Below are 17,717 nucleotides of genomic sequence, written 5' to 3'. Positions count from 1 at the left end.
CACCTCATAACCCTCACTTTATAAGTCTCCGGCAGAGAGCATGCAGAGTGACATGCACATGCGTCACATTCTCTACATATACATCTTAATGGCTATCATCCATCCATCCATCCATTTTCAACAGCGCTTATCCTGAGCAGGGCCGCGGGGAGTTGCTGGAGCCCATCCCTGGTGACTCCGGGCGGAAGGCAGACTACACCCTGAACTGGTCGTCAGCCACTAACAGGCTACGTACAAAGCACGCACACGACACATCAGGGAAATCATATCATTCTTTTAAAAAAAAGTCAAGCAATTACTTACAATCACATGGTGGACAGTATTTCATCCGGGACACCGTCTGGAAAAAAATGTATTAGGAATCAAAATTTAACACAAAATGACGTACAATGGCGATGAATATTAAGTTATGTTTATTGAATGAATATCCACGTTCTTGCTGCAACACTTTTAAATTCAAGTCGTACTGCGAGGCATGGCCATATGCAAGATATTTTTTCGATTCGTGTTTTGCATTCCGAAATGGTGTGAAAGGACCTATTTAGATTATTAAGAAGCCTGGGGCGGGGGGGGGGGGGGGTACAGTGAAAAAAAGCTCATGAACTGAAATGAATGAAAAAAAACAACCGTTACTATTTTATATTTATTATTATTATTATTCCCCAATACACGGGCACTTTCAAACACCTATTTATTATTTTTTTGTAAACGAGTTTTAGTATATATATATATATATAGTATATATTAACATTCTTCATTCTTTTGAATAAAAGGGGTCATTTTTGTTGTCATTACTTGGCCAAAATATTTGTGAAAATATCACAAAAAGCACCCCAAAGTAACTTTTGAATGAGGATCTCTGCACAAGAGGGGTTTGATCCTTAAAATTTGATTTTTAAAAAAAAATTGGTCTCAGTTCACCGAAGGGGCGAAAAAAAATCCAACCTAGAAAGATAGACGATAACGTTTGAATCGGAATCAAAGTAGAAATGAGATAAAGGTTCATTCCGTGTGCTGTAAAGGAGTCCATGTCAGCGTTTGTCGCCTTCCCCTCAAATTAACCTTAATGTAAAATATATAAAGCGGCTCTTGCGAGTCTCCCTCGACACACACGCGCTAAGCCTGTCGACCAATCAGGAGGCGCCCGATCCGAGCCAGCACGTGCGTGTTCGCGAGCGTGTGCGCGTGTGACAGAGCTGTGGAGGAGCAGCCGCGAGGTGCGAGGCAGGCGAGCCCCGTCTTGTGCGCCCCCGCCAGACGACAGACTCAAGTGGCCGGAGAAGAGTCGACATGAGCGGCCACTTTGACGAGGACGTCCGCGAAAGGGCCGAGAGAAAGGGCAGCAAGTCCCCCACGCTGCTCTCCTCCTACTGCATTGACAGCATTCTGGGCCGCCGCAGCCCGTGCAGGGTCCGTCTCATTAGCACACTGCCAGCCAGGGGGGAGCTGGACAAGGCGTCGGAGGGTACGTTAATTTGCTAAAACTATAATGCAACGGTAAATTTGTTAACATAAAGGGGACAAGACCGGTTTGAAGAGATTTTTTTTTTTGGTTAAAACAAGACACCTAAATATGTCTTTTTACACGACAGTATTGCCCTGCTGTTAAGTGCCCTTGTAGGAAGTGGAGCTATAGTATATTTATTTGATCGGATATATTTTTTAATGAAGTTAATAATTGCTCACAATTGCATTGTTATCAGCGCAAAAAAACAGCAAATGACTTCACATGAATTTGATAGTTTTAGACAAATAAGATTTCTTATTGTGTCTTGGCTATGCTGCGGCGATGTTGGCGTTGGATTTAAAATGGGAGCATATTGACTAACTGGTCCCTAGAATATTCTTGGTGTTACGTTTAGTCCTTGAGAATGGCCACATAAACTCATCTGACAACTACCGATTAGGTTTTTCAATCCACTGGTGAAAAGTTGGCAAGTAAAAGCTAGATTTTTAAATTGAGAATTGAGAACTTGACTATAACAGTAAACAAAAAATAGATAGCTCCAGTGAGTGTGTTGTTTTGCTTTAGACCGAAGAAAAATACCCAATAAATTAGTTTTGAGATCTTTGGTGGAGGGTGGGCTGAGAGATGAATCCAGTAGTACAAGTTAAATATTTTATTTTAATTTATCCCGCTATATTCCCTCAATGGAAAATCCGTTTTATACGATTTTATGCGCACACTACACGTAGAAGCAAATCACGCAACACGCAGCCATACAACGAGAGATGCCGGAGTGAAAGGGTGCCGATGCCTTGCTCAAGGGAACCTCGACAGGAGCTAAGTAGCACATTAGGATCTTTGGACAATTTTTTAAAGCGGAATTTGAACTGTGATTCTCTAGTTCCAAAGGCCAAGACCAAAGCGATGAGGGGCAAAAATGTATAATTTTCATCCACAATTTTATTGCAATCCGCCGTCAGATGATTTTTTTTTACGTCGCTCGGGATCGCGTTCTGTGAATTAACGCGCTTGTCCGATCAGGGCCGACCAAAGAGCTTTCCCTGAGCGCCGATATGCATCTGCCCCCGAAGCTGCGCCGCCTGTACGGCCCCGGAGGCAAGTACCTCCAGGAGCAGGCGGACAAGCTGGAGCGCGAGCGGCTCCTCCTGGAAGGCGCCGCCGAGAGCCTCAAGATCATACAGGCGCCGCAGGTGAGCATCAGCCGCAGCAAGTCGTACAGGGAGAACGCGACCCTAAGCCGGCCAGAAGGCGAGCGGAGCCCCGGCGAGGGCTCGGAGGACGGCGGCGCGACGGGCCTGGTGGAGCTCGGCACCTTAAAGTTCGACGAGGACGCGGTGAAGACGGAGGAGGAGAGCTGCGGGGACGCGGCCGCGAGCCCGTCGCCCAAAGACGACGAGAGGGAGGGCTTGAACGCCGGCGACGGGGAGGACAGCGTGTGTCTGTCGGCGGGCAGCGACTCCGAGGAGGGCATGATGAAGCGCAAGCAGAGACGATACAGGACTACCTTCACCAGTTACCAACTGGAGGAGCTGGAGAGGGCTTTCCAAAAGACGCACTACCCCGACGTCTTCACCAGGTAACGCCATGATTTCATTCGCCGAGCCTTTTTTGCGAGTGACTGCGAACCAACTCAATTTGCCGCATGCCAATTGGCCTTGATTGGCTAGTCTTTATATTTATTGTAAAAGTGTCATTATTTGCGGCAAAAAGAAGTGTGTGCGTTTCTCACGTTGTTCTCATTATGGGCATGATCACAAATATGACTCTCTTAATACTCGAACGACTTAATTAGAATATGTTCTCGTAATTTCAAAACAATAACAATAATAATATAAAAATACTTCCCAAACGTAAAAAAAATACACTTCAAAAACGGACACATTAAAAACCCTTTAGAGTAAATTAATAAATACAAGTGCTGAGAGCAATAGCCGATGGTGCAAGCGCAATTTTAAGAATTATTTGGCATGCGTGTTGTAAATTTATCGTATTATGGAATGTGAATTACACGCGAATATAAATGTGTTTATAGGATTTTGATGTGACTTCGAGAATTGATCCAGCCTCTTTTATGGCTTGAAAAAAATCAATCTTTTTTTTTTGCAGCGTTTCTACTGGGATTACAGTATTCATATTTTCACCGTGTACTTTGTGGATTTAATTTGAGGTGCAGCTGAAGGGGAGCTTCAATTGCTTTTGTGCGTGGCAGACTCGTTTGGATGTCATTATTCCAGCCATTATGTTGTTACTGTGACAGGGCCAGGATGGAGAGGGGGGGGGGGGCGATCTAACAATCACGAGGCCTATTTCCACCTATTTCAGACAGGGAAAATAGAACATGTGCAATGATGTATTTTATTTCTAGCAAGTAGGATAAGAAAAAGAAAAATGAAAAGAATCAAGGCTATTTTGCCGCCTGTGTTGTTGACGGGGGTACAACAGGTCGGGACAAAACAATCCAAAACGTTGATTTTTTTTTTCTGCTTTGCTCTTTTATTTGCAGGGAAGAGCTCGCCATGCGTTTGGATCTGACCGAAGCCCGAGTCCAAGTAGGTGTCTTTATCTCTAATGCTTAATATCCAACAACAACTGGCCTCCCACGTTTAGTCAAGACGTCGCAACCCACTTGAATTGGAAAAAAAATCCCAAATCTCTCCATGTGGAAAACATGGATGCATTCAAATTGTCAGACGTCACACGCGTTCCAGATGGAATTAACGAACATAATTAAGCATCTGTTTTCAAGTCAGACACTGACAGATGATATAAAAAACATCTCTCAGTGTGATGCGCTTGGACAATTTACAATGAAATAAATACTGCTGCATGACGTGTCAAGCAAAAGTGAGAATGAGCACCTGTTTTCACACAGTGCTCGGGTCATTATGATCTGTCCAGGTGGCGAGAATGGCAACGGCCTTCTTTTCAGTAAAATAAACAAAACATCCAAAGCTGTATGCCTGATACGATTTCCAGTTCTGATTAACTGAAGCTTCCGGATATATGTGCGTCGGTGATGAAAGGAGCAATTAGAGGCGGTCATTTATGACTGTAAAACGTGTTTAACCGTGGGGGGGGGGGGGGGGTTGACAGCAATGCGCGCGCTCGACATGGGCCACTTCCGGTTATTGGTGCTTTATCTCGCGCGTGATCGCTCTTTAGCGGCAATTAAGCGATTCAGAAAGCGCTCACTTAGTGTGCGAGTAAACATATTGTCGGGACGAGGCGGTGTTTGGATTCCCATCAGAAGGAAGGAGGGGGGGGGGGCGTTAGTGCTATTTGATTTCCTATTCTGTGATTGCGATACGACCTGCATTGATCCCATGCGTGGCACTTGGGAGCGAATGAGAAGCCATTAAAGGTGTTTGTTCCTACCTCCCGCCACCCCCCCCCCCCCCCCTTCTCCTTCTCTCCCTTGCGCCGGTGCACTGAAAGCGTGCGCATGCATGCCCAAAGCGGGGGCTCATAACCACAGAGACAGTTCAAACAGGGCTGGAGGGTCAATGGCCGACGGTGATACAACAGATGTCTCTTTAGGGGGCTGTAGGTGAACAAATCACTTAGCGGGCGCCATCAGGAGGTGATAAAAACTCATAAATTCCCCAGGGGCTGTGTAATGCTAAACAGCCCTCTGGGAATCGTGCGCGAGAGTGTGTGCGCGCACTGTCGCTGTCGCTCAATCACTTTGCTCCTGTTGACGTTTTGCTCTTTGTGCGCCTGCAGTGCAAACTGGCCAGCAGCGAGAGTGGGTGCGTGGGAAAGTTAAATACTCCCACTTGCTCGACATGGCTTTCAAGAATTTCATTTAAAGCGCATTAATTGTCATTGGAGCCAGTTCAGCGGCAATTTTGTGGGTCTACGGTCAACAGAGCTTTTAATTACCTCAACCGCCCCCTCCATCCCGAGGCAGGCAACAAAAAACGGATTTTAATTGGACAGAAAGTAGATTTAAGGGGGCTGTTCGTTGGCACGGTTTACCTTGCGCCTAATTACCGTCATTCTAGTCCTTCACCTGAAAATGGCGACTGCGTTCAATATTCTTCGAGGCAATAAATCAAAGTTGTTGTCGTAAATGAACAAACATTGAAAAAAAGCATTTTTTTGGTGAGCAAAATATAAAGTCACAAAAAGGCTTGTAAAAATGAAAACGGACTGAAACGACATCTTACCTTTATAAAAATTAACTCTAACAAATATGTCCGGGTTTTTTTTTTCAAATAATATCATCAATGAGATTTCGGAGTTCATTTTAGATAAGTTATAGATCGGTATTGTTGTATGTGCGTATAAAAGAAGGCTGGTCAAACAGTCGTTTGAAAATTGAATATATATATATATATATATATTCAATTGAAATTCAATATATATTCACTATAATATATATATATATAGTCATTTGATGTGATTCAATGCAAAAAACGTTTTGAAAAATAGCACATTGGCCAAGATCCTCTGTTTTGATTGGCGCTGTCAGAGAAGTGTTCATTTAACAATTACCGGTATTTGTTTGTGTGTGGATGTGAATGTGGATGACATCATAGTGAGAGGCGTTTATTATATTTTGGTTACACTCTTATTAGAGACAACAGATGATAAAAGCCATGTTACCGGGATATTTATACCAGCAATTTAAAGTATAGCATTTTTATCGGCAGATTTTTACCTTTTCCCAAACAGCTGACTTGTGTTGTTTCCCCATTTGCTGGGCATGTGCACAGCACACATGGGACCTCAGTGGTGCTTAACCTTGTGACCTGGACGAAAACAAAAAAATTCTATTTGCTGCAGCGCATTTTTAACATCTCGACTCATCAGTACATCCTGTTTTTTCTTTCTTTCAAATATTATGAATAATTTGGTGGACGCTTACCCTTTTTTGGGCCTGGAACACCTGTTGCCAAAAACGTGTCTGAATATATCCAAAAATAATGGGGCTTGAATTACCTTGCTTGTGTTCCTCCAGGTGTGGTTTCAGAACCGTAGGGCCAAGTGGAGGAAACGCGAAAAGGCAGGGGTGCAAGGCCACCCAGCAGGCCTTCCCTTCCCGGGCCCTCTGGCTGCAGGTCACCCTCTCAGCCACTACCTGGAGGGAGGCCCCTTCCCGCCTCACCCGCACCCCGCCCTCGAGTCGGCATGGACAGCGGCCGCGGCGGCCGCCGCCTTCCCCGGCCTCGTCCCGCCACACCACAACGGTTCCGCGCCTCCTCTGGCCACCCCGCTCGGCCTGGGCACTTTCCTGGGCACGGCCGCCATGTTTCGCCACCCGGCTTTCATGGGGCCGACTTTTGGGAGGTGAGCTTCATCTGTTCCATTTCTATTCACTCGTGCACAGAGCACTTTGCGCGGAGGTCGCCCTAGAAACGACAACAAGCGCCCCGACTGATGACAGATGCTTCCGCACTTTGCTATTTATCTCGGGGGCCCCTGATTAGAAATGAGTTTCGCTGGTAACCATTCGCAGTGTGGTGTGTAATCACTGCCAAATGTCTTAATAAATTAACCAAATGTGCGATCTCGCAAAACAAGCTGTGAAGGGGGCTGACACCGCAAACACCACATGTCACAATTAGCTCCTCATTTGCCGCGAGGGACACTGAAAGCCTTAATTAAGGGGAAAGGCGTCTTCTGCCACCGCACTTTTCTGTTATTACGCCAAAGGAGGTTCGGGCCGGGGATGAATTGAAAGCACATCTTTCCCTGCGTCGCACGCAGGCTCTTCTCCACTATGGGTCCTCTGACCAGCGCTTCCACCGCCGCGGCGCTCCTGCGGCAGCCCGCCCCCGCCGTCGACGGCGCCCATCCGACCACCCTCCTCCCGGACCCGACCCCTGCTTCCGCCCCCTCGTCCTCAGCTGTGGCGGACCGTCGAGCCTCCAGCATCGCCGCCCTGCGCCTCAAGGCCAAGGAACACTCGGCTCAGCTCACCCAGATCAACATCCTGCCCCCCGGCGCAGCGGGGAAGGAGGTGTGCTGAACCTATCGAGGCCTCCCCCTCTCCCATTCGATGATATCCCTGCCACTCCGAACGTTGGAGCTCTCTCACCCCCCAACATAGTAGCACGACCAAAGTCGCACAAACACTGATGAAAAACACAAGACGCACTGAGCGAGAGTTATACCTTTTCAGACTCTCTGGTCACCGGAATGTGTCATGTCCCCCCCCCCCCCCCCTCCAAAAAAAACCCCTGTCCTTACAAGGACAAACACTGTCACAGATGTGATCATTAAAAATACTAAATAAATACACAGTATATGACATTTCTACAAATTTGGGTACATTAGGAGTCAAATTCTGAATTAAAACAGCTCTACACTACAGCCACTGCATTAATAATAAAAAAAAAACATTGTGACATGACAGACTCTCATTCAAAATGAACACTATCCTTATGAAGACTGATTTAGTTTGATAGTTTTTTGTTCCGGATTGCAGACGACCAATGGCTCCCCACGCTTGACTTAAAGAATGTCACGAAAAAGCACCGCAACAACTGACGTGAAGCTGAAGGAGATCAAATGTCACTCAATTGTGAAGCGTGTGTTCAAAAAAAGCGATCCAAAAAGAATCACCCGTACAAACGGCATCGCTGTGCTACTTGAGTTCCTGTGAAGGTTGAGCCAGTGCCACAAACACCACCGCGCCGACAGCCGATCCAGCCACCCACCCCAGAACCAAAGGAAAGCGGTCCACAGACCTGACTTAAGTCTTCTCTGCAAGCACGACTCCTCTCCCGCTGCTCAGCAGTCCTCAGGCCACACACACGGTGTCCGGTCCGGCCTCAGGAGACACCGGCCGAGCCGGCACCTCTCGAAAGACTGCGTCAAAGAAAAGCTGTACATATTGTGTCAAGAAGGAGGACAGAAAAAAAACAACAACAAAAAAGTGATCCATTTTCAAAACAGAAGTGTGTGTATATTTCAGGAGGCCGTGTTTTGATAATTTGCACTCGGTGTAGTGTGTGATGAATGTCGCCCTGTGTAGAACTCCATCCGTGTTTGATCAATTATTCGATTTTTACATCATTGTTTATGTCCAGTCGCCCCCCCCCCCCCCTCCCCATATGAACTGAAAAGTCTAATCCGCGGTAATTGACCTTCTTCTTTTGGCATTCGGGGCTGAAATGACGTGAAATATTATAGAACTATTAATAAAAAGTGTTATGAGGAGATTTTGTTGGGGAGCAGAAATGTGTTGGCTGCGACGCGCCGCGGCAAACAAAGTGGGCGACATATTTCAGTTGTGTCTCTCCTCTTGAGGCGAGTTGACAAAATAGAGAGCATATATTCATGAGCCTAATCCCCGACGTGTGAAAGGAGGCACAAAGGCGAGGGGTTTTCAATTAGATCCAGCACTTTAGCTGGGCGGGTGGCGACAAAACTTCCTTGAAAAAAGCCTTAGAGCCGCTAAATTGGTCTTAACATCTGTAATGCCCCGTCGCTGGAAGTGAGTCCTCTTTGTCATTAATGAAGTAACAAACCACTTCATCAGTCGCCTTTCACGCACATACACCTCTCGCATGGTTAATTCCCCACCCAAATCCGCCCAATTCTCCCTGCTCGACCCCCCCTCCCACCCTCCCAAGAGGATCTTACTCGACGCGGTGACTATTACAGCAATCAATGCGCATTCTCCTCCGTTTGACCCATCTTTGGTGCCCGTGTAAATCGCGTGAAATTACCCCGAGGATTAATTTCGTCCCTCTTTTGATTGAATGCCGTCGTGAAAAAGCCTCTTCGTCTTCCTCCGGTGGACTTGTTTTGCAGGTCCGGCACCTGTTAATCACTCAATTTACTCCAAACAAGAGGGTTTCAGAAACACAGCTGACAAGTAGGGGAAGAGTTAGATTTGCCAAATTACTTGCCATGTCTTCACAGATTCACACAGGCTTCATGCAGGGGACACAGCTGCTGCTGCAAAAAAAATCGTCCATATACCCACAAACACATTACATATACGCACGCGCACAGATACACAACAGTGATCGTGAAGTTGCAATACACAATAAATCACTAAAAGCAATTCAAATAGTAAAGCGCAGCAAATCACAATAAATAACGAAATATCCAAAAACCCAAGAAATAACAAAAAACAGCATAATCAAACAACACACATGAGCAATACGTCACAGATCATTTGACAATACGTCACAGGCAAATATTCATGATCCAAAACCCAAATTTTACATTAATAAGCAATTGCGACCGTCAAAATGGTGCCACGTTGATATTATTCCCTCCATACACCAAATCATTGTACATTGATACCGAAATGTTTGTCGTTTACGCATTGGAAAGTGACACCCCGCGTCTTTTTAACTCCATTAACTTCAGCTTTGCAGAAACAACTTACGAAATGCCCACAATCGCATGCAACACAGGTTTTGTCCAGGTGTCCCTCCCACGCCGACCCCTCCCCTCACACCTATTTGTGGACTTGATTTGACCCCTGATTTTGGATTCTCGGGCCCACATCTTTCACACCGCGTCCCTAGCAGAGAGGAGAATAGGCCCAATCACTCCACGGCCTCAGCTGGATCAGTCGCCACTCACTCAGTCGCTGGGAGAGGAGCTTCCAATGCGCTTTGATGAACAGCCCCCCCCCCCTCCCGCTCCCCGACGTCGCCTCCCCTCCCCGGGCCCCGTGAAAGAGCTGAATAGCGGGGCCGCGGCACTCCGCTCCCCTCTCGGGTTGCCCCTTAATTCCTCGTCTCCCTTGCTCTCATCCAATTAGCTCCGTGTATTAAGCGGTTTATCGTCTCATAACCGCCCTTTCAGCTCCAACAAGGGAGACACTTTGCAATAGGACCGGCTCTCCTTTTGACACCCTCTCGGCCGCTTGTCGTTCCAGCGCGCTATGAATAACAGCCACAGAATGGAGGACTAATTCCCTCATCAAAGCCTACCTTGTCCATCGCTGGTCAAAACGACAAGCAATAAAGCTTAACACCACAATACAAAGAGACTTGTTCGACCTTATTAGCTTTAGTGGGGTCGAATTAATGCGAGGGACTCCATTTGGCTGGTTTACAGCAGACCGGGGACAAAACAAGAACCTCGCCGCTCGGTGAGAATGGCAGGCCTCTGTTATTTATCTTCAAAGAGCAAAAACACACCAAAAAAAGAAAAAAAAGAAAAGAATCAAATCAAACAGGCTGAGCAGCTGGAGGAGACGATAGAATCAAATAAAGATGTAAAGTTCCTGCAACTTAAATACACTTGCGCTGGGTGGCGCGCAGCATGTTCGATTCCTTGTGAATCGTGATTTAAGTGCTCGGTCCACTTCAGGCTGCCTTTGTGGCTCACAATGGTTTCGAGTGATTTGTGAGGCGGGTAGAGTTTATGCAAATGTCAACAGCAGGACAGCGTTTGAACAGGGAATCGATTGAATGTATTAACAGCCAATTGTTGATGGGGAAACGCGAGAACACTTTCACCACAACACGGGAAATCCAAGCTGATTGCGGCAAATAACCAGATGTACCATTACGGACGGCCGAATAGCCCAACGACATCCAACACGGGAGCTGTATCGATAAGAATACGGCTCTGTTTTGATCGGCACCCTCTGAGGTGGTGGTGGTGGTGGTGGTGGTGGTGGTGGTGGTGCAACACTGTGCGGTGTTGTACAAGGAATCAGAAAATGCCCCTTCCCAACGGTGCAATGGGGACATGCAGTTAGGAAGCTGGCATTTTCCCTTCGGATAATCCACTTCAAAGAAAAGCCCCATGATTTCTATTATTTTTGGGATAAATGAGGCTTTGCAAGGGAGGAAGGAAGTACTTCTGCTTAGTGGACACTTCATGAGGTACACCTGATGTCATGATTAAAATAATCAGATTTTATTGATACTACTGGAGAAGGATCGGTTTTACGTTATGTATTGTTATTATTGCGATCATAATGTCTCATGACAAGACGTTACAACCGCAACAAAGAACTCCGCTTTCACGGCGTCCCATCAAAAGGAAATTGAGGCGTCACCAAACGCGATCGCTGGGATCATGTCGAAAAAGAGGCCGCGGGGAGCAACACAAATGACGAGATCAAGACCGCATTTGTTTCCCTTTTTTTAATGTTTCAGTATCAAGGACACGCTCAACAATATCAAAACAACAACACAAATGACTTGCGTAATGACAACGCTTGACAGAAAACGACAAGCATAAAAAAAAACAAAAAAACAACAACACATCGTGAAGCAATAATCGGATAAGCTGGGAGCAAGGGGGAGTGAGGAGTGGAGTGAAAAGGGACCAAAACGTTCAAATGGAGGCGGTGCGGGAGAAAATTTGCTGCTCCATGCCGGGATGGCAACACGTGTGCCCCCCCCCCCCCCCACCACCCTCTCTTACACCAAAGTCAACTCTTGCATCCTTCATCATGCTGCCTTGTGACAAACGCACGCAGATGCAGAGATGCGGTCTGGAGCCTTTCCTCGATACCAAAGAGCGATGTCATTGATGGGGGGGTTGAAAATATTCCCCAGAACCACGAGATGAACAAAGAAATCTCATCCCGCATCCCATTTTTACTTGAGGGAGGTGAAGGCTTGGAAGAGTTTGGCCAGGTTAATTTCTGAGTAGCTACTGCTGGCGAGCGCTTTCTCCGGCACTTCTTTCAGCTTCCGGTATGCCTCCTTTTCTTTGGTCCACAAGCCAGCGCGAGCTGAAGGGGAGGGGGGGCGGGGTGGAAATGATTTTGTTAGTCTCAATTATCATGAATTGGATCTAAAACATAACTGGGGGACATGTGGCGAATAACACTAATTTTTGTTGAGGTTTGAAAAAAATTTTTGGGGGTGCGTAATGCAAAAAAGATCTGTTTTCCTCTGTCAAGTTTCGGGGGTGTCGGATCCCCGTTTTTGTTAAAAAAAAAAAAAAGTGATGTGAACAAAACACTACGATGGGATTGTCACAAGCTTTGAGAACAAACACACAAAATAAAAAACGAGACCGCAATTTTGGAATCGGAACACCAGTTTATAAAAAAAGCCTAAAAAAAAAATCGGACAACAGACCCCCCCTCCCTCAAATATTCCCCAGTATATTAAATCTCCCGTACAGGTATTTACCTGGAGATGCTTTGCTATCTCCCTGCAATGCTACCACTTTGCGGGTCGGGATGGAGATCACACAATTGGACCGGCGCAAGCACAGAGAAACCAGAGATCAATACGGGAGTCCAACGAGAGCATGAGGTCGATACCTCGCGTGTTATCCCCTCGGGTGGGCCGCTGTGAGACGAGCGATAGCATCTCACGCAGGATGGCAGCGAAATCTTCCCATCGGTACAGTTAAGCGAGGAGTGCACATCAAGTGGCATAAAACAATCCTAGCGCACTGTCCGCCCCCCCCCCCCCCCCCCAAGACGTACGACGCTGCGGCCGAAGGGACCGCCATTAACAACATGTTGGGTGTGATGACGCCACTCGTGCGGATGTCAAAATTCACATATGGCTCCATTCTCTTCTAATTTAAAGTAGGACGCCACATCTTCCCTTCCTGGATCTTTAAGAATAACTTGGCTGCCGCCACCACACGGAAGTGAAGGGGATATTTGTTGCTCCGGAAGAAAGAATAATTCAGCGATTGTTTTTTTTTTTTTTTTTGAGGCAGTGGTAACCAAGAGTGTTCATTCAATACATCAAGATGGAAAGGTACCGTAAATATTGGACCCAAAAGGACTTCATGCAAACACCGACATCCAAAATGTCCATATGGTCACATTTCCCGTCTTGCCCTTCCTTCTTCCCGCTACATTAGTGGACGCTGTATAAATAGAAACCTAACCGGTGGCCACGAGAACAAAGGTTAGATACACAGAAACGCCCCCCCCCCCCCCCCCACGCACACACACATGATGCGGTCGAAGTCAACGGCATCATGAGAACATACTCGTGCTAACACGGACACGGATGCTGGGAGAAGGGAGACACAAATGAGTCTATTTATCTGGGTAATAGAAGTGGGGGGGGGGGGGGGGGGCAGGCGAGGGGGGTGGGGGTGATGGTGCATGATCAAGCGAAAGCAATCATGTCATCATTTCTAAAAAGGTAGAAAATCCCCCCCCCCCCGCCCCCCCTAGCATTGTCCTCCCCTCGCTGCCGCCTCAATCACAAACGTTGACTAGATAAAGGATTTAAAAGAGGAACAAAAATAGAAGAGAGAACAAGTTGGACAAGTATGCACAGAGGAGCTCATACAAATCACCTCCACTGACGGAGAAGTCTGGAAAGTCGAGACGAAATTGCCATGACACGATCTACTAAACTGCAGCGAGTGGAAGAATTTAATTGCTGGTGTGCTTTTGCGGCAAACCGTCGAATGGTTTGAGGGAGAAATTTACATCTGCGTCGTTATGAGTACGGATTGTGTGAGCGGCCCTCTTAGGACGCTCATACTGTACTCGGGCGCTCGCCGCACACCCAACGACGCGGGCAAACGGCACCCAATAGTGCGCCGCTGATGACCATCTTTGCTGCCATTCCAAATTTGGATTGTAGCCCAATGGCGTCACAGGCCAAGGTGGGCATTTTACAAAGTTTTGCTGCAACGTCATTGGCCAGCCGTCAGCCGCCAATGACGTACGATTCCGTCGCTAAATTTCAGCGGTGAGCCAGTTCGACCGTCAGTCCCGACTCGAGTCATTTGCTGAAATTGCGGCCTCAGCATTTCATATTGAGTGAAAACAAAAGCTATTTCAACCAAACACATCTTAAAATGTCACGTTCAATTTCAACATCGGTCCCCTAAATTGCTTGCAGCTTCACAATTCTTCAATCCATTGCGAGTTTTCGTACAGTTTCCGCATGAATACCTCGACACGATATCAAAATAGCCTCCCGGAGCTTCCGGTTGGAACAAGCGAAGTGGCAAATGTGCCCGAGTGACCTGCCGCTCGCCAAATTCACCCGCATTTTGTGGGTTGGCCGGCGGGAATGTCGAGCACGGGCTTTGAGATACGATTAATCTACAATCAAGTTGACCAAATTCTTGAGGTTCAACAAACCCAGATGTTATGCCCGACATCCGCAGGAGAAGATTGACTGTTCGCGCCACCTACAACAACACACACACACGCACGGATACATGCGAGCACCTCAGGGGTTCCCTTCGCTTTCGGCAAAGGTGCCGAAATTCCGGCGGCGCTGGGCACGAGCATGTCAGGGCTCCGCACGCTCTAACTAGGTGTAAATACAATAACAAGCCTGTAATTAAGTGAGCATGATGAAGTTAATGGAGATCGGCCATCGTGTCGGCCGCCCCCATGAATATTCGATTAGGCCGGTGGCGGCGGGCAGCTGGAATAGCAGTTAATTTAATCACCACTCGGAGCACGGGGGAAACTTCTTTGTGCGAGTGTAATTGCGCAGAATGAATAATTGAGTCGACAATCGCACCCACGGACTTGGCCGTGCCCCAGAAAGGAAAAGGGAGGATGAGGAGAGCGATGGAGGGAGAGAGAATGGAGAGTGGAGGGAGGAGAAAGGAAAGAGAGAGGAGAGGGAGGTGGGGCTGAGGGGACCAAATGTAGAAGCCAATAAAAGGGAACATTAGAATAGTGCAGCTTAAGGACAATTTCGTTTTATCAATGCGGCCAAATGACATTACGGCTCACGAGCAATCACGCTGCCCGCAGTCCGAGACGCGTAGAGGGGGAGGACAAAAAAGCAACAGACGCAAAGATGAAAAGTGACAAGTAATGATTGGAACTCGTCGATATGAGATGCCAACCGACGAGGGGGCGGCGGCGGCGGCGTGTGCATTATCTATTAGGAGCTCTCCTGCCGCGGATGAAATTACCTCCCCCGTTTTTATCCAGCCGCAGCAATCAGGCACCAAAACGCCACGCATATGTAGATAAGACGCGCTCGTTCCAACGTCGCGTTCCATCCGCAGCCGTTCGACTACAACGTGGCTTATTGCGAGCACGTATACAAACAAATTCACAGACGGGCACATGTGAACGCGGCTCGAAACTGAAAATACAAAAGGACGGAAATGGCCGCCGGGTTGAAACCGGACTAACCGAGCTACGGTTTTCTACGGTCCGACGGATTAATCGGGCGGACGAATAGGATGCATCCTTAAATATATTCGACTGACCGGTCATTCAAAATAAATAAATAACACACATTCATGGACTGGTAACACAAAAATACACAATGCTAAATGCACACGTTGCAGTCAAGGCAGCAAACGTTTTTTTTTTCTTTTTAAACAATAAATTTACGCGGCAAATAGGGACCAAAATCTGCAAAACAATTGGAGCCCACTGAAATGGAAATTGGGGAGGGAAATATTTTCTACAAAGATAAGATATCCTTTATTCGTCCCACAATGGGGAAATTTACAGCCTCCAGCAGCAAGAATGTATGTCGTTTTTAAATGAATCGCATGCACACGTTCTTACAGCAAAAGCACAGAGAATAGAATTGTCCGTCTCATCCCCGTAATCTCAGCAATGTGGCCCCTGGGTGTGTAATGCAGTAATATGTGGAATTACGGCCACAGGACAGAGGAGAACACCGTAGACCTATACTTTCTATCAGCATGAAGTTGTGTGTGTGTTCAGGAGCAATGAAAATCTTTTTATGGACCCATTTCTAAAAAAAACAAAAAACAAAAAAAAACAAAACAAAAAAAACCCCGCACCTAAAATGACTGTCAGTTCTATCTGCCAATAACGTAGTGCTAGACCGTCACTCCTTCAACACAAAGCGAATGAAGAAGGATGCGGCGTAAAGCCGAAGGTGTTCCAAAGGACCGTTCTGGCAGCAATTGAGAAATACATGCTCGAAACATACTCTAATAGTCTTAAAAAAAAAAAAAAAAAAAGAATTTTGCGCGAACTGTTTTGAAACTTCACCAAAGTGCAAGTAGATTGGCGATAAAGCTCCCATGTGCAGCTAAGAAGGGCGAAAGCTTGGAGCAGGGCGAAGCAACCGTTCCTTGCTGCTTACCGTTTCCTGCGAAAGGGCTACCAGTGTGATACACACTACCGGAAGGAAAAAAAAAATCTTGAATGACCTTTTACTACTTACATTATGACTACACATTCGTGATATTCTTCGGATACATGCATCGCAATATTCCACACTTTTGCTCGATGAATCTAAGCCAATCTGCATTTTCAAAAACAGGGCCGTGGTCTATTCGGCTCGTCGGTGCCCGTGGGCACCGCGTTGGTGACACCCCCGCCGCCCCGGCTTGGAGGATCTGAAATGTTATTTGACATCCGGTTGGATTTGCAATTGTAAAAGGGCCCCGACCGCTTACAAAACGCGTTCCATTTGGTGGCGTGGGGCGGTACAATACAAGAGTAAGTGGCCGCGCAAAGCTCGGCGAAATGAAGGGAGGCGAGTCAAGAAGTGATTGGCAATGATTGCCTGCATCCAGTCTAAGACAAAAATATAATAAGAAAGCAGAAGTGGGGAGCTATAATCATGTTAGCCGCCCTGCGCCGGTGCAATCCTTTTATTTTAGCGCCTTCCATCATCTGAGTGGTCATCTGCTGATTACAAGTTATATTTACCTCCGTTGTCTCGCTGCCGCACAAGCGCGACCGTTCGAGCATACATACATAAATATTTAATCAAATAAATCAATCACTTGGTCGAGGCGTCCTTTCTAATCAAGTGACATCAATCAGGGAGAACTATGCGTAGAGAGGCCATGCGGCTTCCGCCTCCCCAGCATCACCCACTGACTGGAGTAGGGTCTCTTTGAGTCCAAAGTGTGTGTGTGGGGGGGGGGGGGGGGGGGTGAGGAATATACGCTCCATGTCCCATTACAGGAGAAGGGCTATCCTTTCTTCAGCGTGCCCATTACTTCCCCTATCATTTCTTCAAATCTAAAACCTGTTTTCAATCAACACAGCCAAACGAGTGCCTGTCTAAGAGAGCGAGTGAACGGGGAGAGGGAGCGGTAAAGGTTTACATTGAGGGGATGGCTGGGGGAGCGAGAGGGAGGGCTCTTTCCGCCGTTCTCCCGGTGATTGGAGCATTTTGCATTCTGTACGTGTGCGTGATTGAATCCGTCTCCCAAATTAGGGCTGTTGACTCGAGGAGATGAATGTCCTTAACCCCCCCCCTTCCCATGTACAATGCCAATACTTTGGTGTGTGCGTGTGTGAATGGGCCAGCAATGATGACTATTTTAAGTGCAGCCTGGGTAACAGGCTTACTCGGGAGCCATTGATTGTTAATGCTACGTTACATTTACAGTATTTGTGAGCAAAAATTGATGG

At 47.0% G+C, this 17,717-nt stretch overlaps 2 protein-coding genes across 2 annotated transcripts in view; one reads left to right on the top strand and one right to left on the bottom strand.

The window, feature by feature from the left end:
* The first annotated feature begins 1,100 nt into the window (after positions 1 to 1,100).
* arxa (aristaless related homeobox a) lies at positions 1,101 to 7,546 on the top strand. The gene is made up of 5 exons (XM_052054440.1): positions 1,101 to 1,465; positions 2,489 to 3,044; positions 3,972 to 4,017; positions 6,432 to 6,760; positions 7,181 to 7,546. Exons 1-5 carry the CDS (start codon positions 1,291 to 1,293, stop codon positions 7,440 to 7,442), a joined length of 1,368 nt encoding a protein of 455 aa, XP_051910400.1. The 5' UTR covers positions 1,101 to 1,290; the 3' UTR covers positions 7,443 to 7,546.
* A 3,960-nt stretch (positions 7,547 to 11,506) lies between these two features.
* pola1 (polymerase (DNA directed), alpha 1) overlaps positions 11,507 to 17,717 on the bottom strand; it is a 32,840-nt gene continuing 26,629 nt past the window's right edge. Inside the window, exon 37 of the mRNA XM_052054430.1 lies at positions 11,507 to 12,134. Coding sequence (XP_051910390.1) covers positions 11,998 to 12,134 — 137 coding nt within the window. The 3' untranslated portion in view covers positions 11,507 to 11,997. The remainder of the gene's footprint in view (positions 12,135 to 17,717) is intronic.

Source organism: Hippocampus zosterae, chromosome 20, assembly GCF_025434085.1.
Source record: "Hippocampus zosterae strain Florida chromosome 20, ASM2543408v3, whole genome shotgun sequence".
Taxonomy (NCBI): domain Eukaryota; kingdom Metazoa; phylum Chordata; class Actinopteri; order Syngnathiformes; family Syngnathidae; genus Hippocampus; species Hippocampus zosterae.
This window is presented reverse-complemented; position numbering and strand designations above follow the sequence as displayed.